Consider the following 25,426-nt stretch of genomic DNA (forward strand, 5'->3'; position numbering starts at 1 on the left):
CCCTATCCGATCCATTGTGCATTATCTGTGATTTTGCAGCTCATTTACTATGTATAGACCCCGCTCAAGGTCACCTCCGCCCGACAGGGGTAGAGCATACTCTCCATCAAGGCCACTGCCACCGATGCGATCACCTTCACCCTCAGCTTCTGGAGGTCGCCGACGATACAGTCCTGGCCCACCTCCCCCGAGACGAGGTCGAGAGTATGATGATGATTATGATTATCGACGCTCAACCCATCCGCTACCTTCCAGAGTTTACAACGACGGATACGGATCGACTCCTGATCGTATGTACGGTGGAGCTGGAGGCTATCAGCGATATGACCGGAGAGAAGACCCGTATCGACGGTCGCCATCACCGCCTCGCAGGTCGTACACTCGAGAGCCGCCCCCCGCTCGTCATTATCGGCTGGAGGAGGCTCCAAATCGGTCTGGAATCATGGCAGGCAACTATGACTACGATGATAGATATAGGGATCCCTCTCGGGCTCAAGACAATCAGGGCAAGTGGGAGCGCGGATTCGAAGTTCCAGAGGCAGGAGTGAGTTCACAGAGGATCTTCATCCCAGTGTGGGATGGCTCACTCACTGGCCCAGCAAATCGACGAAGCCGAACCAAGCGCAAATGGTCCAGTTCGGACACGTGGTGCAAAGCAACCATCTGCCCCATCAAGAGATGTTATCTTTCTTGGCCTGGACCCAGAGCTTTCAGAGACAGATGTGAGGGGATCATCCCGGCGATTGCTCACCGCTGTAGTTCGCTGGATATCTAAAGACCGAGCATCGTGCTCAACTTGAATCCGTAAAGATTGTCTTTGACAAGATCACAGGTCACTCCAAGTGTTTCGGATTCGCCGCTTTCAGTTCGATTGCAGATGCCCAGGACTTCGTCGGCATCAAGTGAGCCCCTAACTGAATTTACGAACTCTCCAGACGCTCACGCTAGCGAAGCTTTCCTGCTGTGCTTATGCCAGCATTGTATGCACATTCTGATCCTCGCAAAGTCAAGATCGATTTCTCCGCCACTCTCACCGGATCCAATGCTGCTGACAGTGGCTCCTCTGCGAACGCGACGGCACGCTTCCCGCAGCCCGGAGATGACGGCATGCGTGACATTGGACCTCCAGGTGGCGGGAACCGTGTGCTCTTACTCCGAGGACTCAGTCACCATTCGACACCGGGGGAGATCAGCTTCCGCGTAGGAGAGGAGATAGCCAGACTCGTCGGTCGACCTGGTCAGGGCGACGAAGCCCAACGAGCCGTCGTACGATTGGTCTCTATTGTCGATCGGGCCGCTCGGAATAGTTGGGGCTATTGCTTTGTCGAGTTTGCCACTGTCGAGGTGAGATTTTGGCGGGGATTCGCTGGTCATACTGAACATGCGACCCAGCTCGCTACAGCCATGCTTGCCTTCCTCATCGCTCCTGAGAGTCAGCCGCAAGGGTTCCAAATATCTGAACATGCTATTGCAGCGTCATTCGCCAACCCTGCAGCCTTCATTCCTACCCCAGCAGGACCGTTAGGCAGCGAGCTGGTGGTCCGGGCGGCACGCAAGGGCGGAATCGGCTTCACAACGATCGATCAACCAGATGGGACATGGGTTGGATACTGGCATCCGGATGCCATACCTTCGCCGTTTGTGCCGGCAGGAGCGCCAGCCATCAGCGACACTGGCCACACTGAGAGCTTGGCTCCTGAAATCAGGTCCCTCCTGGGGAGCCTCTCTGGCGAAGTCTCAGGGGGACTCTCGACAGACGCAGCTCAGCAACATCGAGTTACCATGCCGACCGGTCCCATCAGCATCACCATGACCGGGCTCCAGCCCATAAAATCCAGCAAGACGAACAAAGTGCCTGACGAGGGATTTGTTGGCGGCTTATCCAAAAATCTCTTAGGAGATGACGAGGAATCAGATCTCGTTGGCAAGGATTCAGTACTACTCTCAAGAAGTGAGTGATCCTCCGCGGTGTGGGTACGAGACTTACTGATTAATTCGCGTAGCCAAAGGCGTGTCCAATATCATCGGGCCCAGCACCCGGAAGGTGAAGACGAGATCAGTCCGGCTCACGGTCAGATGCAAGTACTCACTAAGTGTCTCGCTGTGCAGGTGGCGAAAGACATCTCCAAATGGAATACCAAGAAGACTGAATTATCGACTCCGATTGATGAGGGTACCTCAGCGATACCTCGTGGACTGTCCGAGGCAAATGCTGCCCTTGGCGTTCCCCGTGCTGGGCCTTCAACTGTAACTGCCCGGCTCTCCTATTTGGACCTCATATTGACCTTCTGAATTCTCGATCACTTCATTTAGGCGGCGGCGACAGTTAGCAAAGCAGCGCAAGTATTTGACTATTCCGACATGACGACCGGCGGAAAGATGGCTTGCCTGCTCTGTCAAAGACTATTCAAGAGTGAAGAAGAGCTTGGCAAGCACACGACTCGATCAGAACTCCACAAGGCTCGCTTATTTTTCACTTGTCCTTGGACTCGCGAGGTTGTCGTGGGTCCAGGGCTTCGCAGAGATGTTACTGACATTATTATCTTCTACTTGCTATCACCTTATCTCGACATGCATCCCTCGTTGCTGCAATCTCACTCGCGTTCGTGCTTGGGGAATCACTGGGGGAACTTTTGATTCGTTATGATATCTTTCTTCCTTCCGTTGACGAACACAGACTAATCTCCTTGACTCCAGTGTCTGTGAAGCAGGTCAGCAACGAAAGCTGGCGGCACAGGCTGCCCGAACATCTGATGGCAAATATCGAGATCGAGCGGCGGAGAGACGAGAGGTACATCATCAGCCTGACAAACCCGTCTATGAAGAGGGCACAAGCCAGCCGAAGCGAAAGTTCGCCGAGGGACCGAAACCACCGCCACCACCACCGGTAGCTGCGATCGAGCCTGGCAAGGATGAGTCGAACCGGGGCAATCAGCTTCTCGCAAAAATGGGGTGGAAGAGTGGAGTGGGATTGGGCACTAGCGGAGAGGGGCGAGTAGATCCGATCCTGGTCCAGCAATTCGAGAGTCGGGCGGGACTAGGAGCAAGCAAGGGACATGACGCTAGCAAGTGGCAAGGACCTGGAGGATTCCAAGCTCGCGCGAAGGATATGGTGAGTGTCCCTACCCGGGGTCAAGCAGTTTCTGACAAGGGTCGTCATCTCAGACGAAAGAGCGATTCGACCAGATGTCTCAGCAACGGGGTGCGGCGCCCAAGTAGATATTCTTGCATCTCATGCATTATATTGTGAACTTCTGAGCGCTCGCTCCCTGCCCACTAGCTGGATCTCTGCGCAAGTCAGCTCCTGCGCAAGATCTGGACGTACTCTGATTGAACTCTGAGAGGAACACTTGTCCACCTTGACAGGCGGTCCAATGCTGCCTGATCGATGCCATAGTGTTTACATAAATCAGATTTATCGTGTCCCGCTTGCAGAGCTCCGAGGAGATCGGAGAGCTGGGAAGCATGCAATGTCGCGGGACCTGGCGATCCCTCGAGATGATGGAACTGAGATCGTCTAGCGGCAAGAGTTCGCTGCGCGAGGGCGGGACTATGCACGGCTTCAGAGGAGTTCTTGATGTAGACTGGTCCGAGGAGGGATAGGTTGGAGGCGAAATGAGGATCGAGTGCATCTCGACGGATGGCTTTCGAGTCAGCTCCCGTGCACCAGGAATCAGGACCCACCGTCATCCTTTTCACCTGTGAAAGGCTCGTTGGAATGGACTTGAGGCCCTAAGCGCGATGGACCTGCCATGTCCACATTGTCATCTCGTGTACGAGCCGTCGTTTCCGATGGTTGACTAGGCGATGGTAAAGGCTCTGCGGCAGGTGAAGGCAGGTCGGGCATGACGCTTCTGATAGCGGTAGGCGTGGTCGTGGGCAGCCTCCTAGCAGCCTTGGAGCTGGCAGATCCCATCTTGAGGTACTGAGCTTCTAATGAAGGAGGGGATGAGGTAAGAAAGGGGTAAGGGATGTGATAGGTAGGACGAAATACAAGCAATTCGTGACCTCATTTCCGTAAAATCTCAGCTGTTCGTTCCATTTACTCTTACGCACTCTGGATCAACTTTGAGTGTCTGACGCCTAAATCATCATCATGGACACTCCACTGACGAACGACCGACTGGTCGAGGAGCGAGCTTTCATGAAGCGATACTCTGAAGGTCTCTCTTCCTACAAGGTCGAATATCCCGGAGACTTCAGCGCACCGCTCGAGGAACGACCCCGTAAAGTCAATGTTATTGGAGTGAGTCGGGACACGATGTGACGGGCAACGACTGACAGCTCTGCTTAGGTCCCTGTCGCAGATCCGCCCGATGTCATGGATGTGGATACATCTCCCTCTCAAGGCAGGTCACCGATTCACTGTTGACAGCTGATTGAATACTAGATTCGTCTATGAATCTCACCATCAAGTCGCTGAAGCCGGCTCTCACTGTTTCCGTCACGGCACAATCGACAGACACTGTTGCGGACCTCAAGAAGAACATTTCGAAATCATCGTCCGCCGCCCCGCCGCCCGAGGGCCAACGCCTACTCCTGAAAGGCAAAGCTTTGACCGATTCAAAGCTGTTGAAGGAATATGATATCGAGGACGGCGCGGTCGTGCACCTGATGATGAAACCAACGGCTGTGACGGTGGAGAAGACAGAAGCTATCCCGGCTCCCTCATCATCTCATGCTCGAACGCCATCCCTTACTATCACCACGGCTGTGGATGATGACTCAAAGCCTGGGCAGGCTGTCCCCATCACCGACAATGATATCGATGTTCCCCCTTTGGGTCCCCAACCTCAAGTCTCTTCCGCCCTTTTCCACAAGACACTATCTGATCCACACTTCTGGCAGAAACTACACGCTCTCTGTGTCACAGAGTTCACCATGGAGGATGATGCGGATGCGGCTTGGGAAGTCTTCCTGTTGTCTATGAAAAGCCGGCTCAGTGCTGGCGAAGCGGCCAAGATCAGAGATATCGTCGGTATCCGCGGTGAGTTATCTCGCTACAAACATGTCGAGTCGGCAAATGACACGCCTCATAAGGTATGGGAGGTGGAGCTTTGTGAGATCTCATCCTTGAACAGGCGGGCAAAGACGCCCCCTCAAGTACATGTAACGATATGATCACACGCTGTCCACCACCAGTCTGTGCTTTGCCACATAAAAAGTGGAGAGAGAATTTGCTTCCGCTGCCTCGCGAGTTATTTCTTTTGTTTAGTGAATTTACCCCTCAACTCTCCCCCTCCCTGTATTCATGTTCTACTTTACCATCCATCACCGGTATTAAAATCAATCTACCCTCATTCAAGCCAGTACACATGGCAACGCGACGAAGAGCTTCATTGGAAGCGAGAGAAGGCATTCCATTGCCATCGAAAGGAGCGAAAATGCCATTCACTCAGGAGGCGTATGATGATTGTAGGTCGTCAGCCTTGTTGTATGAGAGGATGCGTCTGAACATCTTCTCAGTCCGACGGCGTCACAGCAAGCAGAACAAGGAAATCATCACGTAGGAAATGACTTTATATACCACTTCTGACACATCATACAGCGAAAATGCGCTCAGAAAGACCACAATCAATGCACTTCACCTGGAGATAACAGCTCTGCGTAATGAACTGTTTGCTGTCAAAAGGGCAAATGTTTGCCTGCTCTCTCAAGTCAAGAAGGCTCAGAACAGACATGAAATCTTTGGAAAGGCGAGCTCCTGCATATGATGGATACTGACAAGATCAGGAGACGATGGATGCCTTGGAGCAACTCTTCGCCGCCTTACCGATACTTCAAAGACTGCGAGATGATCTGGCAGAAACCGGCTTCGAGGCCGATGAAACGCCTCTCATTGCACCGATCCCAGCTATGAGATCTACCGATAATCCAGTGGCTACTCGCCCAGCTGCGACTGGTGGCCAGATCCTGGGAGCCGGTTTCCTAGGTGTGCTGCCAGAAATCAACGAAGACGGACAAGAAATCTCTCCGGTGGAGCTGCCAGTACCACGGAAAGGTCAAGAGCCTAAACAGTGAGTCATCAAGCTACACTACGCCATGTTTATATCCCTCTCAGGCCTCGAGCATCCCTGTCGTCTTTGTCCCATCCAACTGTGGCCGTTTGCGAGGATTCCAAACACTTGTCTGCATTTCCAAATTCCCCCAGCGTGACATCATTTCCCCGTTCACCTTCTCTTGTCAAGATACAAGGACGACGACGAGACAGCGGCGCCTTCAAGCCCGACCAAACCGAGGCTGGAGAACCCATAGCGGAATCAAGGTCAGACCCGCGCCTCAGTGGAGTAACTGCAAGGCGCAAAGGACGAACGTCGTCCGCGTTGACTTCATCCCGGATCAGAGAGGCGATCGCGATGATCGACTCAGACACCGAGGCACCATCGCCCATATCGTCGGGCTCAGCCAACAACCGGTCCATTCCAGTCGATAGTCAAACCACGCCTCACGACAATGCTTCCCCCCATCCATCATCGGCAACTCACAATGAAGCTGGACCGTCCACCGGAGCTGACACGGAGACAGCAGATATGATCGAGAACGGCCTCAGGGGACGGCGCATCCGCCAGAGTGTCAATTACAAAGAGCCCAGCTTGACCAAGTGAGTCGAAAATGACCAGATTCCTATGGCTAACATGTAGAAAAATGCGGAAACCTGATGGCCTGTCACTTGAGGAGACCCTCAAAAAGTCGTACAGCCGGCCATCGATGGACATGCTATCCGAAACGGCCCCGGGATTCATTGGCAGACCGACTATGGATTCGACTCGGGGAGGAGGATTGCGGCGCAAAAGCGCATTACCGAAGTCGGGCAACTACATCACCTTCAACAAGGACGAGGAAACAACCGATGACGAGGAGGAGGTAGACAGCTTCTTGGACCTCGCTTTGGGAGGCTTAGCTTTGGACGAGAAGTCTTTTGCTAACTCGAAATCAAGCTCTGGAGCGACATCACCCCAGGCTGAGCATGTTCCCCCTCGCACTTCGCCTAAGAAAACCCCGCCTCGAAGCTTTGGGAATTTCAAGGCGTCGTCAAGCCGGACAGTCACCAGGGTGTCTCCACGGAAAAGACAGGGAGTCTCGCCTTCAAAGCATCAGGGTTCATCTTCCCCGCCCGCAAAGCCGCGCTCCTTGCCAGCACCAAAGAGCGCCCAGGGAAGAAATGCCCTAGGTGATCTGAACTACAACCCGAAGATCAAATCGAACTCTGCTCGGAAGAGCGCCCTGGGTGCGAAGGATACGACTAGGATAACGGCACGGAGACGTTTAACGTCAGTGTCAGAATCAGCGTAAGGATTGCAAGGTGAAGGCATCATATCTACATTACTTGTACAAGGGATGAATTGATACTCGAGATACAGTGAAGGGTCTATTTGCTGGATGTCTCCTCCAAGATTGTCTTGTTGAAGTCTTCCAGTGGTACGAGATCCTTCTCAGACAGCAGGGAGAACTGCCAGCGTCAGTGTCTCTCGATTGCCTTCTTACTCACCTCATCGACAAAGAGCAGAAAGTGACGGTAGTTCGTGTTCAGGTGGGCTAGGCGTCAGTCCGAGTACACACTGTTCCCAACTCACCCTCAATGCCAAGCGCGCAGATCTGGTCGAAGTGGGAGTGATATATGTGTGCATACACTCGGAAGAGACGTCTGAGAATCGTCTTGGCTGTTGTCATAAAAGTGGAAGGGAATTTGACGCCTGCTTATGAGTTTCAAGCTCGACAACCAGGCACTTGCCAATCTTCTGAGGGAAATGCTTCTCGTCATCCAGGATGGATTGAGTCCAAGACATGAGCGCCTCAACATAAGCTGGAGCGGAGAGGTGTGTCGGCTTCTTGCTGGAACGTTCAGCATTGGCGCTCCTACGCTTCAAACTCACTAAGTCTCGCCGTCTTCCCAAAAGTATTCGTATCTTGATACTTCAGTATCTCGTCTGTTGCATGGCTCACTTGGGTCCAGCGTTCATGATCGGGCACTGGAATGTGAGCCTGGCTCATTCAGTTGTACTCACCTCTGAAGGGGTACAGAACTCTGAGATAGTTCCATAGAGCATGTTAACATGGTTGAAAAAGTCGACCACTGCCATAGCCCGTTAGACTATCGATAATTTCCCAAAAGCTCACCGTGAACTGCAATCCACTCCTGCGAGTCCTCTCCTTCCGGTAACTGAACAGCCTTCCGAAGATTGCCTGAGCCCTAAGACAACGTCAGTTTCGATGTAATGAGCCGCTCACCAGTGTTTGCTGAGCATACTGTTTGAGTTGCCACTGCTTGGACCCCTCGGGGACCTTTTTAGGCTTGAACGCTGGAGCATAGCGTTAAGAGGTCCAGATAAACACTACTCACTCCGAGACTGATTGTTCTTTCTGATGACGGGCTCAGCTTGACGTCTCGTCCACGATAACTCACAGGCTAAAGAGGGTGGACATGCTGACTTGGCTAGCGAAACCAATGAATGATAGTGTAGTGTTTGATGATTCAAACTTGAAACGATGCAATTGCAAGTCCAAGGCTACGTCGCGTAGCGCGTCCGCGGCAGCCCAAATGGGTATCACGTGATCGGAGAAACGGGCGGCGGATTGATCAAGAAGCCGATATATATATATACATGTAACATGATTGATCAACTTCTTCATTCAAGTGCACCAAAGTGATCACAATGCCTTCTTTCGCGAACGCCGACTTGGGTTCATCCTCCGACGAAGAGGACCATGATTTTGTGCCTGACGCTCCAAAGTCTAGGGCGAAGAATGGCAAGAGAGCACCGTCGACCGACGGTGATGATCTGGAGGTGAAGAGACTGAAACAGGAACAGGAGGAGAACGAGACTGCAGAGAGGAAGAAGCAGGCAGCTGAGGCATTCGAGGCCCTGAAGAGGACCGCAGGGAATGAGTCAGAGCCCAAATCTACTGTTGAGATGGTAGAAGTGAAGCGAAGCAGACGCTTTGCCGGCGAGAATTTAGAGTAAGCTTTGACGAGACTAAAGACTGAGGCTCATTTTCTGAGGGAGACGGTCAATCTTCCTGCGGACCATCCAGAAGCAATCGCCTATCTGAACAAGGGACGTATCGAGCCAACCAAATCTGCACAGCCGGGACCTAGAAAGGGCCCCCTCAAGCGGAAACCTCGTCAATCCCTTGAACAGATGTCGGCAGCCCTTGATAAGGGCAAAAAAATGACCACCTTGGAAAAGGTATGCCAGAGATCTTGCATAAGTACTGACTGCCGCACAGTCCCAGCATGACTGGAAGAATCACACTGCTGCGAACAGCTCGGTCCAGGCGGAGCTTGAAGCACATCGCCGGACGGGAGGCTATCTCGATAAGCAAGACTTCTTGGATCGTGTCGGCGATCGAAAAGAAGCCATGAATGCGAAACGTTAACATATCATAACCTACAAAAGCGATAAAATACATCATAGCGAGACTCCCATCGTGGCGACATTATCAGCTGCCCTCAAACTTGTCTTCTTCTTCAGCGTTTTTCTCTTGGGTCTCCGTTTACGCCCCCAATCGCCCGGTCTGCCGCCCTCATCTTTACCATCCCACTCTTCCCCCTCGAGGATGAGTTGCCTCGGGGGCAAGCCAGCATCGCAAGTCCCAGGACTGGATATCGCTAGTATTGGAGTCTTCCTCGGCGGTGTAGTGGATCCGGTGATGACTATAGCTGGAGGTTGTGAGCTGTCCGTCTGGAACTCTGCCGGGATGACGGGTACCGGAGGAGCCGTGGGCAACAAAAGATTCTGCCTGAGGGACTTGATCGATCGCTGGCGACGTGCGACAGGATTGGGAGCTTTCGAAGGGGTGGTTTGTGTATTAGGAGTCGGGGCACCTGGATGCGGCGGGGTAGGAGGTTTGTAGAAGAAGGATTTCGTGTAATCGATGGATCCAGCCTTGCCTGATTGGCTCTGAGTCAATTTCATCGATGGTGGTGTCGCAGTCTTGTCTTCCCCGTCCATATGAGTCCATCGAGCGAATCGCTCGCCCTGCTCGGACCAATCGAGCCGAGGGCTGAGGACAGGCGCTATCCCTACTCTTTCAGGCTCCACCACACCAATCACCGACTTGAGCGTCGCTAGTGAAGATTTAAGGCGAACGGTCATTGGCTTCTCCTCCCATGGGAATCCGCCTATGGCTGGGGGTACAGCTGGGAGATCGTGGGCGTCTGCAGACGCAGAGTCACAGATGGGAGAAATGGGAGAGACGGTAGGCGCAACAATCTTTGATGCAGAAATTTTGAGAGGGCCGAGCTGAGGCTTGGCTTGAGGTATACTGTCGATCGGAGCTGTACGGAGAATGTTTGGGAGATAATCTAACCAGGTCGATTTGACGGGACGCAACGCCGGGGTCGATTGAGCCAGTCGGAGCTTGCTTGCGCGATCCCCGTACTTCAGCTGAGCCCGAGCAATAGGTGCTGTGGGCTCGTCGTTCGTAACTGCCGGCAGAATGACATTGGAACGAGTTGGCGAGTCGAGATCCTCGTCATATTCTACCGTTTCCCTCAAGATCTTCTGACCGATCCCGCCCAAGCTCAGTGAACTTGATGCGCTCTCTCCAACGGCCAATACTAATTCATCGATGCCGCGCTCGCTTGAGGTCCTGCTGCTGGATGAGCCGAGTGATCCACCAGTGTAGAGATCCAATTCGGAGAATAAGACATCATCATCCTCACATTGGGTCTCGTAATCGTTTGGCAAAGGAGAATATCCAAACGCTTCTTCGTCCAGAGCTGGTGGAGCAGGCTGGAAAAATGTATGCCCAAAGCTCTCGTTTACAAAGTGTTTGGCCGGTCTTTCGCTGATGAACCGTGGCATTGGAGGTCGCTGCTCTTGAGGCGGACAGTCCGAGTCCGCCCTGCGAGCACGATCAAGTTCCCAATTACTCTTGACTTTGCGAACCCCCTCGCCTCCTTTGGCGAGACCCAGCCCCACGCCGGTAAACTGCCTAGCCACCTCTTCAAAGGTCGAGGCACCCTTGGAGGGCGGGCTGATGTCCATGACGGCTCGAGCAGCTCGACTGAAGGATGAGGTCATGCTGCCTACCCACCAAGTCGAGGACGAGGCCGAGTGATCACTGCCGTGATGCATGGTATGGTCGCGATTATCAGCCCGATCTTGCAGAGCCAAGGAGCGGAGCAGATCGGAGGAAGATTTCAATGGCTGAGTAGGCTCTGTTATCGTCTGGCGTTGGTGCTGATTTTTCAGATGATTTCCGCCAGCCCCAGCCAGTCCCAGAGAACCATAAAGATCTCGTATCTCTTCGTTCTCGTCATCCAAGGTGTGCTTGATTCGCCGTATCTTTTCCCCTTCCGGCGTCATCACTCGTACATCTTTGTAGCCTGCTTGCTGTAGGAGCTCGGCCAGGGAAGAGTAGTGAGTGGATGCAGGAGCATTCTCTTGATTCTTTCGAGGTTTTTGACGTGGAGGTCGGGATGGACCAGGTTTTTGAGAGAGTGAGGAGGGATATCGTTGCGCTGTGGGTGTGGAGGGGGATGTGGTTGGCTTGATAGGATCGGGCAGGATCAGCATACTAGTCATCATCATATCGAGGTGAGAATCAGAAGCTTACCATCCTAGCCGTTCAAAGGTCCACTGTTAATTTTCAACCCAAGACCTCGTCCAGCCTAGTATTTTGTCTGTTGGAATGGGGTTGAACAGTCTGTATCCATCCATCTATGATGATCTGACGGCCACGCTCATGATCGAGGGAATAGGGGATTTAGATGCCTTACACTCGCCGCTGGGTTGTTGTTGTTGTTCTTGCCGCTGCTGCTGCTGTCGCTGTTGCTGGCTGTTGGCTGTTGCACCAATCTGATAGAGTATGTGAAGCGAGATTCGCAGCGATTGTTTGGTGTTTTTCTTTTTTTCACCCAAAAAAAAACAGCCGGAAAAGCATACACGCTGGTTGGAGATCTTTGTTATTTTTCCCAAGTGGCTCTTTTCTTCTTGCGCATCCCATGAGACATGTTCACTCGAGGCAAAAGACGACGTCGACGGCGTATATGGCATGTACTACCGCATCGCAGATCCTATAGATTATATGCTGCGATCAATCTCTCCATGCGTAGATCCTGCCGACACAGTGGACATTCAGACTGAGAGTGGGAAGAGATCAGTGATCTATGCCATGAATTGTCCGAGCCTGACACCCACCTTTTCGAGACCTCCAAGGCACTCCCAGCAGAACACATGACCGCATTCTGTGACTGCCACGGTACCGCCAGTGGTCCCGCGAGGCTCAAAGCACAGTGAACACTGTCGATCAGGAATTCCACGAGCTCTGGCGGTAAGATAGGTGTTGTCGCCAATCTCCGTGACTGGATCACTCTCCTTGGGCGGGTCTGCAAGCGGGTGAATCGAATCTTCGCTGATCGTCAATGGCTCAAGAGGTAGATTGCGACGCCTCCTGAGACGACGCAGAAACATGTTGACCAACAAAACGATTCCCAAGGGCTCATACGATGGAAACCGAGTATCGGGTGCCGTCGTGACCTCCGACAGGTCAGTTTGGCTGGGGAGGGACTTTTGGCTCACATAGTGAATCCCGGTAAACCGTTTCCCCAGCTCCAGAAACGAGCCACTAAACATAAACGCTATTATGTTCAGCTCCGGTATGATCTGGCACAAAGGCGATTCCAGCACACTAGCCAGGGATCTGCGCAGGTCGTGCCAGCCGTTCTGGGGGACACTATTCCGAAGCCATGAGATGGTTGAGGGCTCCAGAACCAGATTTGGAATGATTAGCATCAGCACAGCCGATATGCGTCGCTTCGTTTCAGCTGTTTGATCATAGATGGCTCCTCACCAAGCGGGAGAGCCCTCTGGCTCGCCGAGCTATCGGCATGATATCGGTGTACTCTTCACCGAGAGATGGGCTACCACACCCAAGGGTCAAGAACAAATATACAGCCTTGACCAAAGCATCAATGATGAGCTCTTTGTGGATGATCCATGTCGAGCCTGGATCGATTAGTTGACCATGACCTGTGTGTCAACCCACCATTCAGCGAGCGAAGCAGGTCCTTGGTAAGCTGGACCAATCTCGCTATCTGTGACGCATCTCGCTGCTGCGCTCGTACTGGAAGATCAGAATTTGTGTCATTATACACTCACATATCTGCGATCCTGAAGCCTGTGGTGTCTCGTGCTCCGACCTCATCGCGGAGGGCAGGACAGCAACTCAGAGAGACCGCTTACGATCTTCATGCATATCCGGATGATGCAACACGTGGCAGGGAAAAATGCCATTCAATATCTCGCAGGGAACGCGTCTCAGTCTTTCTATTTGACAACGAACATGGCCTTGATATCAGGATGAGGATACGCACCTTGGTATGGGCATTGGCGCTTGTCCTACCGACTGCTGTAGTGGCAGATTGTCTACGATTCGCCGACGCAAACACCATCAATCAAGCCTTTATTGACGGCGGTGCGGGCAAGCAAGTGTTCCTATGTCCATCAAGAATATATCGACTACGAGAACCGATTATTTTCACAGCGGCTGATCAAGAACTAGCGACCCAAGGATACCCCACAGGCTCAGAACGAGCCATTCTAGAGGTCGCTGATGACTTCGCAACCGCCATTCAGGGGGATTGTCGCCGGTGTGCTAGAACGAAAATCAAGAGCGTGATCGTGGACGGGGGTCGGAAAGCTTTGGGCAGGATTCCCCCTCATCGCGAGTCGACAGGCCTGGTCGTGATCGGTGGGAATGAAGGCCAGGCGATCCAGCACTGCTCCCTCAGGGACCCAAGAGGTTATACGGCCATTCATGTCAGGGAAGGTGACAACGTGGATTGCAAGAATGCCTTGATCGAGAACAATGAAATAGGTCCTGTGGGCGAGGAGTATCGACCCGACATTGACGGACCAGACCCCGAAATAGCTCCTCTGGGCAGACCCCTCGCTGATGGCTTGTGTATCGCTTGCAAGAATAGCATTGTTCGTGATAATACCTTTATCGACAACACAGACGCTGCCATCGTGGTTTATTGCTCTCCTGGTTCCCTCATTCACGCCAATATGATCATCGCCCGCAGCATGTCAGCCATGGCCGGTATCCTCATGGTCGACGCCACTCCATTTGATGGCAATTACAAACTCACGACGGTCAAGGGGAATATCATTGATGCCCAAGGCAAAATCATCCGTGTCGGTATCGGCGCTGGGCCCCCAGTGCTGTCAGATGATACTGAGACCTATCTTACTGGCGGACGAGTGTTAGCGAATGGGTTTCGAGGCCCATATATGGGTTTTGGAATAGCTGCGGCAGGCTTGGACGACTGGATGATAAAGGACAACTGGGACGAGGCGACACATATCGGAAACCGGTCCGCACGTTGTTTCGATGACCCAGTGAATCCAGATCCCATTGCATTCGTCCGACATCCCAACGTGAAGAATAGCGAGCTTCAAAGAGAATTCGTCGAGGAGGCATTTGAGTATGGTGAGGACAAACCGAGGACAGCATGCTGACCAGGTCAGTGGTCTGCATCGAGGCTGAGCATGAGGCCTCAAGTTCTCCTATCCCTGTCTTCGAGGAGAATCCTGTTGAAGAGACACCGACCACATATTCAACAGGGTCCGAACCGATGGACGAGATTCTCGAGCACTCTCAGCAGCGCATGTTAGACGCCATTGATGCCCTCGGGCGGAGAGTGGATATATTGGCCGAGGCACACCATCCGATCGAGGATGACTCACCAGTGGTTGTCGCCCCTCTTGTGACAGAAACATTGGGCGATTTCCAGAATCGAATCGACCAACTAGAGAATAGACAACACGCCATGCTGGACTCGGCGACTGAGATGCGCAAGGCAATCAGAGCTTGGAATCAACAGCTGAGCAATATGAATGTGAGCCGTTGAAGGAATTCGAACTGATGATTAGGAATGGGAGTACGAGGTTCTCCTCGACGTCTCCCATAAGCTAGGTATCTTCTTGCGCGAAAGCGAAAAGACAGAAACGGACGCGCAGGTCAATCACGCCATTCTATCACGAGCGACGCCAGGCGCGTTGAGTGCGCATTGGAACTGGAGTTGGACGTTGGTCCTGACCGCGGCCGCGGTCACGACTCTCTTGGGTTATTGGCGTCTTTCAAGAAGACGGCATCGTACTAAAATGCAATAGACTAGTCTCTTATCTCCAGGCCCTGAGCACCCATTTCCTCTTTCGTCTCCTCTGTAGATCTATCCTCGGACTGCAGGAAGCCGTACAGATCTGGCGGAATTTCCTGCATCTGCACAGAAGGTGCCCCGTTTAGATATCTCAGCTTCTCGCGTATGACCACTCGGATGTTCTCCAACGACTGTTTTGAATTGAGATTTTGTATTTGTCCAGTGAGTGGCGGATGGAGTTTGTAGTCAGGTCCATAGAATTCGTAATATTGGTTGTCAGGCACATCGTCGGGCAAAGTTACACCGGCGAGCACCCCAGTCTCGTATGCCCAACATCTGGCGACGGAGGATTGGCGATAGCCTCCTCCTCCCAAGACCAAAAGGGGCAAATTGAATGACTTGATGAATCGAACACATTCGCCATGAGCCGCAATGGAGAGGTTGAAGGATCCTATCCTATCGCATCCAAGGGAATCAGCGCCGCACTGAAGAACTATCGAAGACGGTCGAAAGGTGTTGATTGTTGGCTCCATCACAGCTTTGAAGAGCGATATGTAGGACTCATCGTCGATGCCGTCCTGTAAAGGCACGTTGAGCGAAAAGTACTTGCCAAGGTCAGAACCGATCTCTGATAAATTGCCTGTCCCGGGGAAGAAGTCGGCAGAGTATTTGTGGAACGAGACTGTGAGAACACGATTTGAGGAGTAAAATGCCTCCTGAACCCCATCTCCGTGATGTATATCAATGTCGATGTATAGGATGCGTGCGTGGTATCTGAACGTCAGTTTTGAGGCTCGTCATGTCTTCGCACCTCAGTAGCTCCAAGATCGCAAGGACGATATCGTTCACATAGCAAAATCCACTTGCCTCGCCCTTCTTGGCGTGATGGAGACCTCCACTCCAATTGATGGCAATGTCGGCAGATCCACTCGTAAGCTTACGAGCGGCCGCTAGAGACGCTCCAGTGTATTGTTGGCAAAATGCAAAGACGTCGAAAAAGACGGGACAGTCATCCCCAACGTTATATTTCTGCTCTTCCTCTGTCAATGATTGAGCTGATTTTGGCGTGACCCTATGAGGATAAGCACCGCCGACGCAAGATAAAATTCACCTCTTCAAGAATGCAATGTAATCAGAGTCGTGAAAGTTGGCGAGCTCCTCATCCGTCGCTCGCCTCGGGTTGTGCATTGTCATTGCCTTGTCGAGGCCATAACCCAGGACTAGCTGGTTCGTGAGTTCTAGCCGTTGGGGCCGCATTGGATGCCGTTCCTATAAGGTCAGCTTCAGTCTAAATCAAAGGGACTCACTCCATAGTGATAGTTTCCCACACCTTTCGGGTGGTAATATGCTACTACAGGATTCGAGTGAGGCTCCAGGTCAGCAAAGAGTGATGAACAACCTTCTCACCTGAACATGGTGTACTTCTCTCTGGGGCTGTGCCAGCTGCCTCCGGTCGAAGAAGAACGGACTATCAGAGAAGGTGGGAGGATCCAGGATCCGTGTCATGAGGTCGAAAGAGTGACCATGGGCGAGTATAGATTAAAGATAAAAGACGATGGCAAACGAGGAACCGGTTGGTTTGAGCGGCGAAAAACAACAGAAAATTTGATCCCGCATTTTCAGAACTGACTGGCGTTGGCCAGCGAGCGAAAGATCAAGAATTATTAGCAGATACCCTCTACATGGCTGGATCATGCCTCGAGCAGCTGTGCTGACAGCAGCTATCTACTTGGTCCTATATGGTGCTGTTTGGGCCCTTTGTCTTCTGGGATGGCGTGCTGCGTAAGTCAATTGAACGGCAGTGGAACTCATCTCCAGTCAGCGATACAAAAAGCCGCCCAGGTTGATCATGCCTGAAGGAGTACTCGGGGTGACAATTATCAGACCTCTGTGCGGTCTCGATACGAATCTTTATAATGCGCTTGAGAGTACCATGAAACTCGACTATCCGAAATTTGAGATCTTATTCACGGTGCAAGATGAGGAAGACGAATCCGTTCCGGTGGTCAAAATGCTCATGCAAAAGTATCCCGATGTGAAGACAAGACTCATTATCGATCCTCGGAATGTTGGTGTCAACCCCAAGATCAATAACCTCCTGGGTGCTTTCGAGCAGGCTCAGTACGACTTGCTCTGGGTCGTAGATGCCACAATATCATTTGTGCCCGGGATATTGCGACAGAGTGTCGAGGCGTTCATCGGGCAGAGAGATGTTGAGGCTGCACATATCGCACCTCAGAGAGGAGACGTTGGACTAGTTCACCATGTGCCATTTGCCGTTGCACATCAAAGAACATGGGGTAGTCTTGTCGAACAAGCCTTCCTCAACACGACCCACGCGAAGATGTACCTGGCCATCAACACGTTGGCAATTGACTCCTGCGTCATGGGCAAATCGAACTTGTATTCCAGGACAAACATCGCCGCTCTCTCTACCCCTTCCCAGACCTTGCGGAATCTTTCCGAGCCTCCTTCTGGCCTGGCTGCATTCGCACCGTTCCTCGCCGAAGACAACATGATCGCATTGGCGCTCTGGCACCAGCTCGGTCTGCGTCATGCCATGACCTCAGACGTGGCTCTTGACTTTCTGGGATCTCTTTCCATCTGGGATTATGTTCAGAGGCGCGCCCGATGGATCCGTGTCAGGAAGAGGATGACTCCATTCCTCGTTGTCGCCCTCGAGCCGTTCACAGAATCGATCTTGTCGGGACTATGTGCAGCCTGGGCGATGAACAACCTGTTCCACTGGTCTGCCAGCCTTGTATTCGTCTGTCACATGTCGGCGTGGATCATTGTGGACGTTGCTGTCTGTCGTGCACTCGAGCGCAATGTGACGTCTACTGGAGTGTCTCTTGCCGCTTGGGTCTTACGAGAAGCTTTGGCGTTGCCGATTTGGATATATGGGATATGTGGCAACACCATTGTTTGGCGAGGAAGGCGATATAGAGTTCTCAGTTCGGGTGAGCGTAATGTCAAGAATCGGGCTGACTGGATCTTCAGGTGAAGCCAAGATAGCATAGACCTAATTATAGACAGGGTGTATCTTACGTACTGTATGTGTAGAGTCTTGTACTGGGAATGCGATGCTTAGAGTGAGGCCAGGTTCGCCACCAACTGCAAGATTGATAGCGGGCGGCCAACGCCGATTTTGATGATGCACATCATGGTTCCCCACCTTGCAGATCCCCTTTGTATGCATACATTCCCTGTGGTATTGCAGCACGCAGCGCGGCGAACGAGAGCTCGCCACAGGCTGATCTTCTAGCATTCAGTATGACGGCAAGTAAACAGGGTGACAAGCCCACCTACACCTCGTTCTCAACTCTTCTGCGGTCGCCTTCCAATGGCGGGTCGTCATCGACACATCCCGACCGAACACTTGCACCCAGCCGTACACCTGGTTCCCGAACAGTCTCACCTACTCCCCCGAGTAGGACCAAAGCTAGTCCAAGGAGTCGTCTGAGTATCTGGAGTATGTTAGCCTTGACAGTCTCCATGGGCGGGAGTCAGGTGAGATTGGTAAGAAGGTCAGAGGTTGATGACAGATTGCCTGGACTGTCGAGCTTGGCTATGGAACGCCATACTTGCTATCCCTAGGTCTCTCAGAGCAGCTGACATCCCTGGTATGGCTTGCCGGTCCAATATCCGGGCTGGTCGCTCAACCCCTCATTGGTGCCATCTCTGATTCCTCCAATTCGAGATACCGACGTCGGTACTGGATAGTGATGGCAACGATTCTTCTTGTACTGAGCGGTCTGGGCTTGGCTTTCACTCAGCCCATAGCGGCAACTCTGGTAGCTATCTTCGGTGGAGGTCAGGGATCATGGGATCCAAAGACAGCCAACTTGGTGCGATCGACCTCCATTGCTATTGCCGTGACAAGCTTTTACTGCCTCGACTTTGCCCTCAACGGTCTACAAGCATCTTTGCGGAATTTGGTCCTAGATATTGTGCCTGGAGATCAGCTGGCCTCAGCTAATGCCTGGCATGGACGCTTCAACCATTTTGGCAACATTGTTGGGTTCACCATGGGCTTCCTCAATCTCAACCATGTCCCCATCATTCGCCTTGTGGGTGGAGGTCAATTCCGCAAAGGTGAGCCCTGTGACGGATCATTGCTAATCGCAGTCTGTATTGTGGCACTAGCAATCCTTGTTCTCACCGTCTGGATCACTTGCTGGACCCAGGAAGAGGTCGAACGGAATTCCCCCTTCGGACGCCGGTCCAAAGTCAGCGATGTAATCTCCACGATATACGAAGCGGTGCTTCATTTGCCCAAACCTGTTCGTCGCGTCTGCATCGTTCAGATTGCCGCGTTCATGGGATGGTTTCCTTATCTGTTCTACTCCACAACGTATGTGGCCCATGTAATGGCTGATGAGCTGGGACACGAACCAGATCTCGACAAGGCGACGCGGGCGGGAAGCCTGGCTCTGCTCATTTACTCGTTCGTCGCCATCGTCGCGGGGACTCTGTTGCCATATCTCGCTTCGCGGGACAGGAGATTGCTAGGTGCGATTGATGCAGGAGGAGAAACAGACGATGAGGAAGCAGACTTGGAGCAGATCCGCGAGCAGGTCCGCCAGTGGAAGGCGGAATCCGCACGACACGGGAAGCCGCTCAAGCTACCAACTATGCCGTTCATGTTGCGTAACATATGGACGGCTGGTCTTCTGCTCTTCGCCGCAATCATGGCGTCTACGTTCTTCATTCGGACTGTCTGGCAGGCAACCGTGGCTATCGCACTCGTCGGCATCTGCTGGGCAATCGCCTGCTGGGTGCCATTCGCCATTATTATGGAGTTTTTGAAGGAAGCCGAGGATTCCTCTAGCACCGAGATACGCCCACGCCCGCCCCGCCTCCAATCTCAGCCTGCCGTCTCTCGTTCTCAGCCTACGAGTCCTGTTCGACCTAATGAGCGCACGGCTTTGACGCGAAGCTGGTCCACGGCCGACATTGAGGGACAAGACAACGAATACACAGGCAGTGGGCCAGTAGCAGGAGGGACCATAATGGGGATCCACAATCTCGCTATTGTTTTTCCACAATTCATAATTGCCATTGTGGCTTCTCTGATCTTCAAGTGGACGGATGGCACCGATACCAACGCCGAATACTCCTCGAAGCCAGGCGTCGCATGGGTGTTGCGATTCGGTGGTCTCATGGCTTTAATAGGTGCTGTGATTAGTCGCAAGGTTCCGCCAACCAAAACGGAGAAGGCAATGAGGCGGCGGTTGGCCGAGATGCGAGAGGAGAGCGAAGATTAAAGGGAGGCATATTTCAACGGTTGAAAGACTCAGTCTACGACTTTGATGAGCATTTGGTGTAAACATGATGGAAAGCTACCACGTTGAACCTCTACCATGTCAAGCTTGAGACACTTTTCCACGATCCGAATGAATGGGGCTGCGGACGCCTGGGTGAGATCCGATGAGAGATTTCCTGTTTAACGGTTAGGAGGCTCACCTCCAGGACGAAAACGATCGACTCCGATCGGAGTGGGAGACTTGTGAAGCGCTTCTCGCTGGATCTCAAAAGTGAGTGGATGTGTGTCTACAGCTATCTGATGCATAGGGACAACGCGCAGAAGCATTTTATGATAGAATCAATGAGACAGTACACCAAGGTGAGAGTTGCGCAAGATTTAGGCTGACAGCAGGCTCTGGAAAAACTTTTGGACATGACTATCGGTCCGGACTGGAGAGTGAGTCGGATGCAAAGTCACGCTCAAGCGACAGGCCGACTACGACATTCAGCCTCCACTGACTCGGTCCATTATCTGCACACCCGCCAGTCCTCGGCCGCAGCTCAGGCTCCCGGCGGACATGCCCTCCATGTCGCAGGGAATGGATAGGAAGAAGAAAGCTGATTGCCCAGCAGGGAGAGAGAAAGGTGCTATAGAGATTCATGAGCTGCTGCAGAGCTTTGAATCGAGAGCTGTGGCACGACAGAATGTCATTCGGAACATGTTGCAAGAAGCGAGATCGACTTTCAAGGACAGATGATGAATAGCATTGTGTGGTCTCGCATTCTTTCGGTGGCGACTACAGCCACGTGCTAGCTATAGAAATGCAGCAACATGTCTGTGGTTCTGAAATGATTCATCTACACCTGGCTGTCGCCAGCGAGCGTCCGCCCATATGAGGTCCACTTCTGGGAGGTTCTTTCTGATACAGAAGTGGACCTCCGCCATAATTGGACACAGGTGGTTCTCATGGATACCGAGCAGATTGACGTTGGCACATTTCAAGCCAGTAGCAAGATGCGCAATAGCCGTAAGTTAGGTCTTTGAACTCCCCAGGTTGACGTTCAAGGCCTGGATAGGCCTTCTCCTTCAGCTGATCCGACCAACAGAGGCGGCTCTAGGCTACGCAGCGTGTAAGGGGTGGTATGTCACCGATTCGGCTGACTGGCAGTTTTTGTCCTGGTCATTGCATTCATGATCCCTCCCGCCCTCCCCTTCATTCAAAGTCTTGAAATCTACATCAATCTCTATTCCTTCGCTGCGATTGGCTGGGCTTGGACAGCTCTAGGTGTTTTCATCGCAGGCCAGATCCGTGTACCGTTGAGCGACGATCGCATAGCAGAGGCACGCGCAAAATGGGCACCATTCGAGTCTTCGGCAGCTTCGCTGGATCGAAGGCTGATCTTCGAGGGGACTTACATAGAAGCACGCAGCGCTAGCGTGCTTGCCGTATTTCTCGGCGTCGGGACTGGCACCTTCCTATGGTACAAGATGCGCACGCAACCGTCTCCCGCGACATTTCCCTTGGTCTTGTCCTGCATCCTCATGGACATTGGTCTGACAACGGCGGCGCTATACCCTACGCCGTATTACACAAGCGGTTTGCTTTTCTTCTTGCCCATGGCGGTCCAAGGTGGCATTGCGATCCTTTGCTCCCTCGTCGTCTTCCCAGAATCAGTGAGCCATTCATTCTTATCTAAAATCCGCGGGGTGCTCGCACCGATGTCGCAAGCGCTCGACGAAACGGTCAAATTGTTCGAACGTTCTAATCTCGAAATTCACGATTGGGCAGAGCACAGCCGTGCAATCCGGCAAAAGCTGCTGATATCGCTTGATGGTATTCCTCCTCTTCGAACGCAGAAAAGGTATCTGAGAGTTGACATCAGCTACGGGCTGTTGTCCCCGAGGGATGCTCACGAAATTTTTGACCGGGTCGCCGCACTCCAAGCCCGGTCTGGCGGTCTGGCATTCTTTTTCGACGTCTTGGTGACGAATACTCTCCACGCACACCTCGACTCATCCGCATGGTCTGCCCACAACATCTCTATTCCCCATTCCCAAACCGCTTCAGGCCTCGTTACACCTGATGAACATCCGAGGCCGCCCTCAAGAGCAATCTCTGCCGAGCATCTGGCACACACCCTGCTCCGTCTGAGCCACCGGACGCAGAGACCTGTGGGCCTGTGGGAATCTCAGCGCTATATGGACGTGGAGAGACCTTTTGCAGATGACACCGCAGACGCTTTGGAACAGCTCGACATCCTGTCGAATACCGCTCATGAACTGGTATCAGCCTGTCACTCGAGTCTCAATGCCACCATGACACTCGCCGCGTCTTTCAGCGCCTCTCGACCGCCAGCTGGGGCTGCAAGTGTGCTCAAGTCCCATAGAGATGCCCTGGCCCGCTTTCACAAGCTTAGACTCAAGGCATTAGCCTCATATCGTCGGGCATTTGAAACGGGCTCGAGCGAAGTCTATCGCAAGGTTCATTTCCGCAATCTATTCCAATCCTTCGTGGCTCAATACCACCTGATCGAATTTTCGGAGGCGCTCATCGATACCCTAGAGCTCATGGAATCCCTTCGCCTTTCGCGTACCAGGCGACGATTCTGGACGCCAAAATTGTCTGACCTCATCGCGCATAGTCGTGGATCAGAAGATGGACGAGGCAATGATGTGCCGATGTACGAAGACGACGTTCTTGGCCTCGTAAAACGCAGAGATCCAGAGAGTACACCTTTCGACAGCAGCACACTCGATCTTTTGTCTCGCTTGACTCGCCTGCCAGACCTTCTGGGTACCCGGAGTTTTGCATTTCTCTTGAAAGCTGGGGTACTGACGGTCCTAACAGCGCTGCCTCAATTCCTAAAACAGTCTGCGGCTTTCTACTACTACAATCGGGGCATTTGGTGCACCATCATGGCCCAGATGACCCTCGCTGTATTCGCTGGCGACACTGCCGGAGCCTGGATCGCTCGAGTGGTGGCTTCTTTCTGGGGAGCTCTCCTTGGAACAGTGGTGTGGTACATAGGATGCGGGGCCTCCTCCGGCAACGCATTTGGACTCGGAGCGATCTGCGCAGCAACCTTTCCCCTCGCAATGTTCTTCCGCCTTCACTTCCCAGGCCAGGTATTGACATCAGTCATGACAACAGTAACATTCGCTCTAGTCATTGGCTATTCCTACCTCAACGGCACCGTCGGAGCCCTCACTGACGCCAAGTGGGGGTTTGACGTTGCCTGGAGACGCCTCGTATGCGTTCTGATCGGAATCACGTCAGCTTACATCTTCTCCTACCTACCGCCGGCGTATTCAAGCAAACGGGCGATTCGTCAGTCGTACGCCGGGGTTATCGTAGATACTGGCAGTATCCTCTGCGGCGTATTGTCTCAAGCGAATCTGAGGAGTCCCCGCATGGCGAACGATCCTTCCACACGGAATGAAGTTCTCACCCTTCGCGCAAAGCTGGCAAAGCTAGGAGCCCGTCACGCCAACGCGAAACTCGAATACTCGCTGCGCGGAAGATGGCCAGAGGAGCGTTACAGAGCATTGTTGGAAGCCCTTCGCGACAGTCTGCTTCTCTTGCACCAATTCCACCATGTCCTGACTCAAATGGACATGCCATGGCGTCAACTACTGCTCAACCGCACTCGCTTTGACGACCCATTGTTCCTTGGAGACGTTCTTGCAGTTTTCTCCATGACGTCCACTGCACTTGCCGCTGGAACAGCTCTGCCTCAGATCACCCCCAGCCCCTTGGTAGCCCGCTTCAGGATGGGGAAGACCAAGGGATTAGAACTTCCGGCCCATCTGACGCACACGGCTGAGCTGGTCACGATAGATGTCATGGAATCTGTAGAGTACATGAGATACGCTCTTGGTATCACTACGAGCTTCTCGCTCCTCGCTCGACTGGACCGAATTGTAGTGATCTGCAAGACCTTGCTCGGGGAGCATTATCATGTTTCCGGTATCCACCTGTAGCTCCATGCAAATCTACACATCTACGTACAGCAAGATGGGATCACCGATCTGATCGATTTCTGGAATGACACACTGATTCTGTCAGCAGGTGTCAACGGGAACCCGGCCTACCTTCAGGTCGAAAGCCTTGGCCAGGACAATCTTGAAGATTTTCTGCACATTTATCGCCTGCGCCGTCGAGCAAAAGATCTGCTGATCAGATGCTGCGAACATAGACCGGCTCACCAAAGGCGCGTGCATAGCTTTTGAGAACCTCTTGGACTGTTTTGTGATCTCCTCCTGTTCCTCGTGCGGGAAGGACACAAACATGTCATATTTCGTGCCCACCAAGACTGGTATAGCCGTCTGAAAGGTGTCATCTCGATGTGTGGTGTCAAGCCACGAACCTTGTTGAAACCCCTGGCTTGTCGATACCACTCCTTGACACTATTGAGAGTAGCCTTCCGTGTCAAGTCGAACATGAACAGAATCGCCACTGCGTCATTTGACACCAAGGGTAGCATCGATACGAACTCTCGTTGGCCGCCTAAATCCCAGATCTCGACATGAGTCGCATGAACGTCATTGCCCTTACCGAAAAGGTGATTTCCGTGTTCCGTATGCTGATAGTCTTCTCCATGAAGTTGACTCCCAAAGTCTGGATGTAATCCTCACTGGATATCAGGGCAGGCAACGACCACATCAACCTACTCAAAGCTCCCCTCCACATATTTCACCATCAGAGATGTCTTTCCAATCTGAGAGTCTCCGACCATGCCTACTTTGAGAACGATGCTGTCACGATCAGCAGCCGGGGTAGCTTGATGATTCACCTTGACCTGTCACTTCCCTCACCACCAGACATCTTGCCGCTCCCAGACCCTGAGGAAAGGTATCCTTGTTCCGTCATGATGCGTGGTGTCCGTGTCGTTCCAATCGTCAAGAAAGCAGATCGTCAAAATGTCGTATAGTCGTTCGTGAGCATTGCCTTGGTTCCGATTTGAGTAGGATTCGGTACGCGGTCGTCATGCAGTCAGGACAGTCCAATGAACATACATCAGAGCGGTTGAGGGCCAATTCAAGCGCGCGATGGCCGGCGCGGACCGCGT

The 25,426-nt window shown here is 52.7% G+C and overlaps 15 protein-coding genes across 15 annotated transcripts; 9 read left to right on the top strand and 6 right to left on the bottom strand.

Moving 5' to 3' along the window:
• The first annotated feature begins 25 nt into the window (after nt 1-25).
• Nucleotides 26-3,223, top strand: BD324DRAFT_628787 (hypothetical protein). The gene is made up of 10 exons (XM_022016144.1): nt 26-544; nt 600-722; nt 760-902; nt 954-1,344; nt 1,393-1,951; nt 2,004-2,044; nt 2,110-2,247; nt 2,314-2,460; nt 2,678-3,112; nt 3,166-3,223. Exons 1-10 carry the CDS (start codon nt 50-52, stop codon nt 3,217-3,219), a joined length of 2,526 nt encoding a protein of 841 aa, XP_021870520.1. The 5' UTR covers nt 26-49; the 3' UTR covers nt 3,220-3,223.
• Nucleotides 3,224-3,297: 74 nt separating this feature from the next.
• BD324DRAFT_651659 (hypothetical protein) lies at nt 3,298-3,916 on the bottom strand (the record flags this gene model as incomplete). Its single annotated transcript, XM_022018369.1, has 2 exons — nt 3,298-3,644; nt 3,685-3,916. 2 exons carry the CDS (start codon nt 3,914-3,916, stop codon nt 3,298-3,300), a joined length of 579 nt encoding a protein of 192 aa, XP_021870521.1.
• Nucleotides 3,894-5,355, top strand: BD324DRAFT_496134 (ubiquitin-related domain-containing protein). The gene is made up of 4 exons (XM_022012943.1): nt 3,894-4,246; nt 4,295-4,349; nt 4,391-4,987; nt 5,041-5,355. The coding sequence occupies exons 1-4, from the start codon at nt 4,097-4,099 to the stop codon at nt 5,061-5,063; spliced, it is 825 nt and encodes a 274-aa protein (XP_021870522.1). The 5' UTR covers nt 3,894-4,096; the 3' UTR covers nt 5,064-5,355.
• BD324DRAFT_496300 (hypothetical protein) lies at nt 5,264-7,435 on the top strand. The gene is made up of 5 exons (XM_022012944.1): nt 5,264-5,415; nt 5,467-5,696; nt 5,734-6,017; nt 6,062-6,601; nt 6,642-7,435. Exons 2-5 carry the CDS (start codon nt 5,514-5,516, stop codon nt 7,291-7,293), a joined length of 1,659 nt encoding a protein of 552 aa, XP_021870523.1. The 5' UTR covers nt 5,264-5,415; nt 5,467-5,513; the 3' UTR covers nt 7,294-7,435.
• On the bottom strand, nt 7,311-8,551 carry BD324DRAFT_628796 (Mob1/phocein). The gene is made up of 11 exons (XM_022016145.1): nt 8,405-8,551; nt 8,342-8,361; nt 8,230-8,300; nt 8,119-8,191; nt 8,007-8,074; nt 7,945-7,970; nt 7,875-7,907; nt 7,733-7,833; nt 7,575-7,694; nt 7,490-7,536; nt 7,311-7,450 (listed from the first exon to the last, which is right to left on the bottom strand). Exons 1-11 carry the CDS (start codon nt 8,422-8,424, stop codon nt 7,370-7,372), a joined length of 660 nt encoding a protein of 219 aa, XP_021870524.1. The 5' UTR covers nt 8,425-8,551; the 3' UTR covers nt 7,311-7,369.
• Nucleotides 8,552-8,654: 103 nt separating this feature from the next.
• On the top strand, nt 8,655-9,378 carry BD324DRAFT_651664 (bucentaur or craniofacial development-domain-containing protein; the record flags this gene model as incomplete). Its single annotated transcript, XM_022018370.1, has 3 exons — nt 8,655-8,959; nt 9,002-9,188; nt 9,229-9,378. 3 exons carry the CDS (start codon nt 8,655-8,657, stop codon nt 9,376-9,378), a joined length of 642 nt encoding a protein of 213 aa, XP_021870525.1.
• BD324DRAFT_496378 (hypothetical protein) lies at nt 9,212-11,839 on the bottom strand. Its single transcript, XM_022012945.1, has 2 exons — nt 11,563-11,839; nt 9,212-11,495 (listed from the first exon to the last, which is right to left on the bottom strand). The coding sequence occupies exons 1-2, from the start codon at nt 11,563-11,565 to the stop codon at nt 9,411-9,413; spliced, it is 2,088 nt and encodes a 695-aa protein (XP_021870526.1). The 5' UTR covers nt 11,566-11,839; the 3' UTR covers nt 9,212-9,410.
• Nucleotides 11,840-12,022: 183 nt separating this feature from the next.
• Nucleotides 12,023-13,152, bottom strand: BD324DRAFT_651666 (Pex12 amino terminal region-domain-containing protein; the record flags this gene model as incomplete). Its single annotated transcript, XM_022018371.1, has 6 exons — nt 12,023-12,088; nt 12,147-12,485; nt 12,528-12,761; nt 12,799-12,953; nt 12,994-13,071; nt 13,107-13,152. The coding sequence occupies 6 exons, from the start codon at nt 13,150-13,152 to the stop codon at nt 12,023-12,025; spliced, it is 918 nt and encodes a 305-aa protein (XP_021870527.1).
• A 33-nt stretch (nt 13,153-13,185) lies between these two features.
• BD324DRAFT_602175 (hypothetical protein) lies at nt 13,186-15,127 on the top strand. The gene is made up of 3 exons (XM_022013939.1): nt 13,186-14,439; nt 14,478-14,848; nt 14,883-15,127. Exons 1-3 carry the CDS (start codon nt 13,308-13,310, stop codon nt 15,120-15,122), a joined length of 1,743 nt encoding a protein of 580 aa, XP_021870528.1. The 5' UTR covers nt 13,186-13,307; the 3' UTR covers nt 15,123-15,127.
• BD324DRAFT_656846 (putative histone deacetylase 3) lies at nt 15,124-16,696 on the bottom strand (the record flags this gene model as incomplete). The annotated part of the gene is made up of 5 exons (XM_022018851.1): nt 16,517-16,696; nt 16,417-16,479; nt 16,221-16,378; nt 15,921-16,181; nt 15,124-15,883 (listed from the first exon to the last, which is right to left on the bottom strand). The coding sequence occupies exons 1-5, from the start codon at nt 16,613-16,615 to the stop codon at nt 15,124-15,126; spliced, it is 1,341 nt and encodes a 446-aa protein (XP_021870529.1). The 5' UTR covers nt 16,616-16,696.
• Nucleotides 16,697-16,731: 35 nt separating this feature from the next.
• Nucleotides 16,732-18,297, top strand: BD324DRAFT_628806 (glycosyltransferase like family 2-domain-containing protein). Its single transcript, XM_022016146.1, has 3 exons — nt 16,732-16,891; nt 16,928-18,069; nt 18,110-18,297. Exons 1-3 carry the CDS (start codon nt 16,803-16,805, stop codon nt 18,127-18,129), a joined length of 1,251 nt encoding a protein of 416 aa, XP_021870530.1. The 5' UTR covers nt 16,732-16,802; the 3' UTR covers nt 18,130-18,297.
• Nucleotides 18,298-18,310: 13 nt separating this feature from the next.
• BD324DRAFT_496581 (major facilitator superfamily domain-containing protein) lies at nt 18,311-20,501 on the top strand. The gene is made up of 3 exons (XM_022012946.1): nt 18,311-18,619; nt 18,655-19,204; nt 19,238-20,501. The coding sequence occupies exons 1-3, from the start codon at nt 18,383-18,385 to the stop codon at nt 20,374-20,376; spliced, it is 1,926 nt and encodes a 641-aa protein (XP_021870531.1). The 5' UTR covers nt 18,311-18,382; the 3' UTR covers nt 20,377-20,501.
• BD324DRAFT_651671 (hypothetical protein) lies at nt 20,473-21,114 on the top strand (the record flags this gene model as incomplete). The annotated part of the gene is made up of 5 exons (XM_022018372.1): nt 20,473-20,529; nt 20,582-20,646; nt 20,684-20,735; nt 20,769-20,813; nt 20,848-21,114. The coding sequence occupies 5 exons, from the start codon at nt 20,473-20,475 to the stop codon at nt 21,112-21,114; spliced, it is 486 nt and encodes a 161-aa protein (XP_021870532.1).
• A 135-nt stretch (nt 21,115-21,249) lies between these two features.
• On the top strand, nt 21,250-24,338 carry BD324DRAFT_580777 (hypothetical protein; the record flags this gene model as incomplete). Its single annotated transcript, XM_022013460.1, has 3 exons — nt 21,250-21,384; nt 21,424-21,487; nt 21,526-24,338. The coding sequence occupies 3 exons, from the start codon at nt 21,250-21,252 to the stop codon at nt 24,336-24,338; spliced, it is 3,012 nt and encodes a 1,003-aa protein (XP_021870533.1).
• Nucleotides 24,339-24,389: 51 nt separating this feature from the next.
• Nucleotides 24,390-25,374, bottom strand: BD324DRAFT_628814 (P-loop containing nucleoside triphosphate hydrolase protein). The gene is made up of 5 exons (XM_022016147.1): nt 25,151-25,374; nt 25,029-25,112; nt 24,913-24,991; nt 24,725-24,877; nt 24,390-24,683 (listed from the first exon to the last, which is right to left on the bottom strand). The coding sequence occupies exons 1-5, from the start codon at nt 25,225-25,227 to the stop codon at nt 24,420-24,422; spliced, it is 657 nt and encodes a 218-aa protein (XP_021870534.1). The 5' UTR covers nt 25,228-25,374; the 3' UTR covers nt 24,390-24,419.
• Nucleotides 25,375-25,426: the final 52 nt, after the last annotated feature.

This window comes from Kockovaella imperatae (genome assembly GCF_002102565.1).
Source record: "Kockovaella imperatae strain NRRL Y-17943 chromosome Unknown BD324scaffold_8, whole genome shotgun sequence".
Lineage (NCBI taxonomy): Eukaryota > Fungi > Basidiomycota > Tremellomycetes > Tremellales > Cuniculitremaceae > Kockovaella > Kockovaella imperatae.

Excerpts from the sequence above, each read along its gene's own strand:
- BD324DRAFT_628787 (XM_022016144.1), top strand. The coding sequence starts at position 50 with ATGTATAGACCCCGCTCAAGGTCACCTCCGCCCGACAGGGGTAGAGCA. Across the intron at positions 545-599 it reads TCGAAGTTCCAGAGGCAGGA|CAAATCGACGAAGCCGAACC; the intron begins GTGAGTTCACAG and ends TCACTGGCCCAG. Across the intron at positions 903-953 it reads CAGGACTTCGTCGGCATCAA|CTTTCCTGCTGTGCTTATGC; the intron begins GTGAGCCCCTAA and ends ACGCTAGCGAAG.
- BD324DRAFT_496134 (XM_022012943.1), top strand. The coding sequence starts at position 4,097 with ATGGACACTCCACTGACGAACGACCGACTGGTCGAGGAGCGAGCTTTC. Across the intron at positions 4,247-4,294 it reads GTAAAGTCAATGTTATTGGA|GTCCCTGTCGCAGATCCGCC; the intron begins GTGAGTCGGGAC and ends AGCTCTGCTTAG. Across the intron at positions 4,350-4,390 it reads GGATACATCTCCCTCTCAAG|ATTCGTCTATGAATCTCACC; the intron begins GCAGGTCACCGA and ends ATTGAATACTAG.
- BD324DRAFT_496300 (XM_022012944.1), top strand. The coding sequence starts at position 5,514 with ATGACTTTATATACCACTTCTGACACATCATACAGCGAAAATGCGCTC. Across the intron at positions 6,018-6,061 it reads AAAGGTCAAGAGCCTAAACA|GCCTCGAGCATCCCTGTCGT; the intron begins GTGAGTCATCAA and ends TATCCCTCTCAG. Across the intron at positions 6,602-6,641 it reads AAAGAGCCCAGCTTGACCAA|AAAAATGCGGAAACCTGATG; the intron begins GTGAGTCGAAAA and ends GCTAACATGTAG.
- BD324DRAFT_628796 (XM_022016145.1), bottom strand. The coding sequence starts at position 8,424 with ATGTCCACCCTCTTTAGCCT. Across the intron at positions 8,192-8,229 it reads AGTATGCTCAGCAAACACTG|GGCTCAGGCAATCTTCGGAA; the intron begins GTGAGCGGCTCA and ends ACGTTGTCTTAG. Across the intron at positions 7,834-7,874 it reads TGGGAAGACGGCGAGACTTA|CAAGAAGCCGACACACCTCT; the intron begins GTGAGTTTGAAG and ends TGAACGTTCCAG.
- BD324DRAFT_602175 (XM_022013939.1), top strand. The coding sequence starts at position 13,308 with ATGAGGATACGCACCTTGGTATGGGCATTGGCGCTTGTCCTACCGACT. Across the intron at positions 14,440-14,477 it reads CGAGGAGGCATTTGAGTATG|TGGTCTGCATCGAGGCTGAG; the intron begins GTGAGGACAAAC and ends TGACCAGGTCAG. Across the intron at positions 14,849-14,882 it reads AACAGCTGAGCAATATGAAT|GAATGGGAGTACGAGGTTCT; the intron begins GTGAGCCGTTGA and ends ACTGATGATTAG.
- BD324DRAFT_628806 (XM_022016146.1), top strand. The coding sequence starts at position 16,803 with ATGCCTCGAGCAGCTGTGCTGACAGCAGCTATCTACTTGGTCCTATAT. Across the intron at positions 16,892-16,927 it reads CTTCTGGGATGGCGTGCTGC|TCAGCGATACAAAAAGCCGC; the intron begins GTAAGTCAATTG and ends ACTCATCTCCAG. Across the intron at positions 18,070-18,109 it reads ATATAGAGTTCTCAGTTCGG|GTGAAGCCAAGATAGCATAG; the intron begins GTGAGCGTAATG and ends CTGGATCTTCAG.
- BD324DRAFT_496581 (XM_022012946.1), top strand. The coding sequence starts at position 18,383 with ATGACGGCAAGTAAACAGGGTGACAAGCCCACCTACACCTCGTTCTCA. Across the intron at positions 18,620-18,654 it reads TCTCCATGGGCGGGAGTCAG|ATTGCCTGGACTGTCGAGCT; the intron begins GTGAGATTGGTA and ends GGTTGATGACAG. Across the intron at positions 19,205-19,237 it reads TGGAGGTCAATTCCGCAAAG|TCTGTATTGTGGCACTAGCA; the intron begins GTGAGCCCTGTG and ends TGCTAATCGCAG.
- BD324DRAFT_628814 (XM_022016147.1), bottom strand. The coding sequence starts at position 25,227 with ATGACGGAACAAGGATACCTTTCCTCAGGGTCTGGGAGCGGCAAGATG. Across the intron at positions 24,992-25,028 it reads TATGTGGAGGGGAGCTTTGA|TGAGGATTACATCCAGACTT; the intron begins GTAGGTTGATGT and ends CCTGATATCCAG. Across the intron at positions 24,684-24,724 it reads AAGCCAGGGGTTTCAACAAG|ACGGCTATACCAGTCTTGGT; the intron begins GTTCGTGGCTTG and ends GACACCTTTCAG.